The following is a 6,000-nucleotide window of genomic DNA, read 5'->3' as shown; positions in this document are numbered from 1 at the left end:
TTTTAGAGAGAGGGGAAGGGAGGGAGAAAGAGGGACAGAAACATCAATGTGTGGTTGCCTTTCACATGCCCCCAACTGGGGGCCTGACCCACAACCCAGACATGTGCCCTGAGAATCAATCCGGTGACCTTTTGGTTCACAGGCTGGCACTCAGTCTATTGAGCCACACCAGCCAGAGCTCATTTCCCACAATTCTTAAAATTTTTTATTGCTTGAGAAACGAAGTAAATTTCATTTCACTGCAAAAGGGTAAAATACGCCAAGATATAGGTATTAGTCTTTTTTTTATTTTAATTCACTTTTCAACCTCAAGTTGTAGAGATGCCAAATGAAACAACCTGATTTTCAATTGAGCTAATAATGCAATTTTATTGCAGTGACATAAAAACCCCTCTTAATAGTGTGACTTATTAATAACTAGGAAGGATTATAGAAAGATTCCAACAGATGAAACTTAAAAACCCTGCAATGAATATGATTTTCTGTTGTCAAGAGAATTCAAAAGGAGTCTGAAGGCTTTGGTTATAAATAAATATGGATTTTTTTCAAGGGTCTCAGGGCTTGCAAACCTGGCACAAAGCTAGGTAAAACTACAGAAGTGTTCCAAAAAAGAAAATTTGAGTTCTTAGAGAAAAAAAGTGCATTCTTGAGAATTATCAGTCCTGCATTTTTAGCCCTAGGATTGGTCCAGGACAGTTATCAGTCAAATGTCAGGTGTCCTGGATGATGGACATCAGGTCCGGTCTGGTCCTGTCGTCTGGATTTGTGAGTCCTTCAGGCAGGTAGTCAGAGGGCCGAGCCTCCGAGACTGACAAGTTGAAAAAGTTTGAGTTTCCAGGCTAGTTAGAACAAGAATGGAGTCTTTCCTCATGCTTCAACCTTCCTAATGTGAATAATTTTTTAGCAGCTTGGTTAAAGTGACCTCATTTTATATATTCCCTATCTTCATGCTTTTCTCACTGTGTGGTCCCAGGAAGAAGAGCAGCAGCAAAAATTGACATTATAGGAACAGGGATGTGGATTCCAAACGAAATACACCCTCATCCAAACCCATTTGTAGCAGCCAGAGAAGCTGATCCGCAGTTCTGAGAACCACGTGCCTGAATGTTGTAAAGCAGACTGCAAGGTGCCTTTGTAGCAACTCCAGCGGCCTCTCCACACGGGCCCAGAATTAACGTGATGAATCCCGTGAACCCGACAGAGCTGGAAGCCTGGAGGCTGCGAGCTCTCACTTGGTGAGAGGAGCAGGCGGTCAACCCCGGCCTGCTTCCGCTTCTCGGGTACGGACTGAGAAGGACGGGTTTTCCCATAAGCGTATCAGTGGCCTGTGGTGCAAACGCCCCGGGACTACGCCTTACGCACGGTCTCCGGGAGTGCAGAGCTGCAGGCCGAGGCAAAGAAGCCTGGTTGCAGGAGGCACCTTCTGGGGGAGCGCCCCGGGATCCAGATCTCAGGAGGCTCTGCGGCGCAGAACTCAGCATGGACCAGCACACGAAAGAGATGGCGGGTGTCCGCGCAGTGCCGGTGCCGGTGCTGGAAGCTGGGAGTCACTGAGAGAGAATTGCGGGTTTGTGCAGCCTGGCACCCGAACTCAGACAAACAGGAGGCTTGCTCCGCCATCCCTGCCTAGCTAACCGCTGGTGCTCCTCAATCCCATTTGTGACACTGTCCACGCCTCCAGCCCCCAACCTGAAGTGGGCTAGGCAGCCCGACCCACCCCTAGTCCCCATTCCGCCCACCCCAGCCACCTGGGGTGAGGAGGGGCGGGGCGTGTGCCGATTGGTGAGCAGCTGCGCCGCTCCCACAATGCACTGGATGGCGCGTCATTGAAGAGAGACCATGATGGCGGCGACGCTGGGCCCCCCAGAAGTGATCGCTCAGCTGGAGAACGCGGCCAAAGTTCTGATGGTGAGCGCGCCGTCCAGCTCCAGCCTCCACGCCTGCCTGGTCCCGCCGGGCTGCCTGGGGGCCCGTGAGGGTGGCGTGGCGTGGTACAGGAGTCTTATGCCGCTGTCCTGCTGTCCGACCCTTGTCCTGGGGCTGTCTATCCCGGGGATGTATGGTTGCCGGATGAGAGTTTCTCAGGTCGTGGGGTCCACCGCACTGCGCACTTCCTGGGGAGCGGGACTGGAGGGAGGGAGGTCCGGCCTGGCGCTGTTAGCAGCTTTGGTGCCTCGGGTTCCCAAGTGCGTCTCTGGGCCTGCAGCCGCCTCGGGGCCACCGCATCCCCAGCACGTGGAATGGTGGCAGCGGGAGGGAGGGGACTCTTTCGGACCAAAGCTCTTGGTGCCGAACTTTGTCTGGTACTCCCAGTGGTTCCCGCGTCCACTTCATTCTGACACGACACATTAAACATGAGTGGGTTATTTACCCAGGGAGTTTGGGAAGAATAAAGGGTTTAAAGGATTCCTCGCTGGGAGAAGTCAGGATAAACTATATTCATTTACTCGTTAAACTGTGTGTATTTGCTGGGTCAGTTTTGTTTTTTAGATGATGACTTCCTTGTTTGTAGACAAGGAAGTCATGCTTTTTTTTCGTGGAATTTTGAAGCTCATTTAATTCCTTTAATTGATTCAGCCTTTTAAAGAATTGACTGCAGCCAGGTTTGTTATCCTTTTGGACTTTTTTTCCTTTTGGTTCGGTGTTTAGGTTATGTGTTTGAACATCACATTTAAAAATATTTGAACTAATTCTAGCACAGCTTGTGGTTTCATTTACCAAGATTTGTTTTCACGTACAACCAAGATAGTTCATGAAATTGAGAAGTCTAATAAAAAGCAGGATTTAATTGCTTCATTCTGAGCAAAGTTAAGTGAATCATTTTGTCACAAAACTTAGTAGATAACATGTTCAGATTCTTGCAGTTAAGTCCAGAAAAAACTACCTAGTCTCCCTCTTAATACAAGGTTCTTAAGATTCCTGACATAAGGAATTTCATTACATACTGAGAAAGTTTCTCTAGGAGCCCCATTTTCATTAGACTCCAGAAGGAGTATGTGACTCCCAAACCATAACTTTATTTCTCTCATTGATAAGAGAAAATGAGTGTCCTTCATCACTGTCCCGAGTATCAGTATTTGTTCTTGCCCGTGCTTTCGCTCTTCCCTGGCAAAGCTAGTTTTATCACCTGTCAGGGTGATAGTCATAAGTGCTGTTTATTGACTGAATATTACATGCCAGCTATTTTGTTTGATGCTTTACACACTTAGTACTCTTTGCAACAGATTTATAAGGTTGAGAGTTTACATGGCCTGGATTACATAATTACTGAAATTAGGTCTACGACTCAGACTTTCTGGGTTTAAAGCTGGATTGCTTTCCATTCTACCTCACCACCTCTCATATATGTTGAATAGATAGATGTTTGCATACTTTTAATCTTCCCAGAGATAAATAAAAGATTTGAGGGACTGACTTGATGTACCAGTTGTTGAAATGTATGTATTCGAAAGCTGCAATAATTGAAATATTTTAGCACTGTCATGGGAAGAGAATAGAAAGCTGGAAAAGGATAGTTCAGAACCAGAACTATAATTAAAATGATTATTTCAAACTATAAATGTGGGGAAGCAGAGAATGCTAGTCAAAGTTATACAAAAGTTACAAGTTTTTGGTAGGAATTACCAAAGCCTTAAAAATTTAAGCCCTGGCTGGCGTAGCTCAGTGGATTGAGCGCGGGCTGGGAACCAAAGTGTCCCAGGTTCGATTCCCAGCCAGGGTACATTCCTGGGTTGCAGGCCAGAACCCCCAGCAACCGCACATTGATGTTTCTCTCTCTTTCTCTCCCTCTCTCCCTCCCTCCCTCCCTCTCCCTCTCTCTCTCTCTCTCTCTCTCTCTCTCCCCCTCTCTTCCCTCTCTAAAAATAAATAAATAAATAAAAATTAAAAAAAATTTGACAAAGGGGTCTGTGGCCCAAATTAACACTTTAAAAAAAAATTTATATGTTGCCCTGGCCTGTGTGGCTCTGTTGGTTGGAGCATCATCCCGTAACTGAAAGGTTATGGGTTTGATTCCTGATCAGGGCACATACCTAGGTTGCAGGGTCGACCCCACCCTGGGTACATATGATCCCATCCCGTTGCAGCCAGGAGGAAACCAATTAATGTTGCTCGCACATGGCTGTTTCTTCCTCTTTCTCTAAAGCAATGAAAAAAATGTCCTTGGGTGAGGATAAAAAAAAATCTGTATGTCTTCTGACCCCGTGTATATATTGTACCTTGCAGTAGCACAGAACTGAAACAAAGTGAATGTTTAGTTGGGAGAAATTGTTTGAATAAGCTGTGGTATTCTATACAGTGGAAGTTTGTGGAATTCTCAAGGAATGTGGATCTAATATGTGGTAATTTTGTGTTTTTTTTTAATGGAAAGATCTGAATAGACATGGAAGGATGCTCAAAATAAGTGAGGAAAAAAGTGCAGAACAGAATACTTTTATTTTCTAAATAAAAATCTACATATTTTTATATGCATAGAAGCAGAATTGGAAGATATATACTACACTTGTAAGAATAGCTACGTAGGGAATAGGGTTACATGTGTCAAGTGTCCTCAATTTCTAAGTTTCAATATAGATTGAATTTTTTACAATATAAAAAAATCATTGAATTGCAAATAATATTTTGATAAAATTGAATATTGCATGTGTTTATAAAACATATGTTGACTTTTTTGAATGTTCTGTAGTTTTTATCTCAAAACTAAAAGTGCCCTGACTTGTGAGGCTCAGTTGGTTGGGCGTTGTCCCACAGAGCTAAGGGTCCTGCTTTGATGCCCACATGCCTGGGTTGTGGATTTGATGGGGTGCATGTGAGAAGTAACCAATTAATGTTCCTCTTGCATTGATGTTTCTCTCCCTCTCTTTCTACCTCCCTTCCCCTCTCTCTAAAAATAAATAAATAAAATCTTAAAGAAAACTAAAAGCTCTTTTGCCTGGGCTGAGTAAATACTGGGCATGTAGTTTTGCATTTATGTCAGTTATCCCATTTTTTTGCAGTTTCATCACTGCTATAAGCTTAACCTTGCTAGCAAATAAAGGGTAAAAAAAAAAGCTTTTGAGAAGGAGCTATTAGGAAAATGATAAACTTAATTCTGGAGAAGGGATATATTTACTCTTAGGCCAAGATCTATTGTAATTGTGAGAAAAATCAGATCCACTATAAAATGACAAAAAAAGAATATTCTAGAATAGGGACTTTCAAAGTTTAGAGTGTGCACAGTCAATCTTGGGGTAATTGTTAGAACTGTAAACTCCTGTTTTAATTACAAAGGTTCAGATTTACTGGACCATGCTTTATTCCATCCCCTCATTTTAATGGCTGTCTCAGTAGACTCAGCTCAGCAGAGTTTTTGACCTTCCCTGAGTCCAGCCTGAAGAAGGTATTCCTCTCACTGTATTTGTTTTCTAGCCAGGGTTGGCCACAGAATTTGTGGAGTCCTTGGTTCAAACAGCAGGAAAGACCTGGCTGGTGTGGTTCAGTGGATTGAGTGCCAGTATGTACTTGCAAGGTTGCTGGTTTGATTCCCAGCCAGGGCACATGCCTGGGTTGCAGGCCAGGTCTCCAGTACAGGGTCGTGCGAGAGGCAACCACACATTGATGTTTCTTTCCCTCTCTTTCTCCCTTCCCCTCTCTCTAAAAATAAATTTTTAAAAAAGGAAAAGTTGCCATTAAAAGTTTTAAAGTATAAAGCTTTCTCTTTAAAAAAGAAAAACCCATTAGAACATAATAGGAGTAATAGTGCTTTCTGAGTAATAACAAATCTATAAATTGGTAAAAGTAATGTTTTGTTATAACTTTATATATTACAATGAATAACACCTCTGCAATATCTTTTTTTCCCCCTCACCCGAGGACATGCTTATTGATTTTAGAGGGGGGGAGGATGGGGAGTAGAGACAGATACATTGATGTGAGAGAGAAACATTGATCAATTGCCTCATATACACCATAACCAGGGACAGAACCCACAACCCAGGTGTGTGTCCAGACTGGGAGTTGAAC

At 43.6% G+C, this 6,000-nt stretch overlaps 1 protein-coding gene across 1 annotated transcript in view; it reads left to right on the top strand.

Moving 5' to 3' along the window:
- Nucleotides 1-1,210: 1,210 nt before the first annotated feature.
- The window catches only part of XPO4 (exportin 4), a 114,440-nt gene continuing 109,650 nt past the window's right edge, over nucleotides 1,211-6,000 (top strand). The window contains exon 1 of the mRNA XM_028531894.2: nucleotides 1,211-1,908. Coding sequence (XP_028387695.1) covers nucleotides 1,840-1,908 — 69 coding nt within the window. The 5' untranslated portion in view covers nucleotides 1,211-1,839. The remainder of the gene's footprint in view (nucleotides 1,909-6,000) is intronic.

Source organism: Phyllostomus discolor, chromosome 2, assembly GCF_004126475.2.
Source record: "Phyllostomus discolor isolate MPI-MPIP mPhyDis1 chromosome 2, mPhyDis1.pri.v3, whole genome shotgun sequence".
Taxonomy (NCBI): Eukaryota; Metazoa; Chordata; class Mammalia; order Chiroptera; family Phyllostomidae; genus Phyllostomus; species Phyllostomus discolor.
Note: the sequence above shows the minus strand (reverse complement) of the source record. Positions and strands in the feature narration are given on the sequence as shown.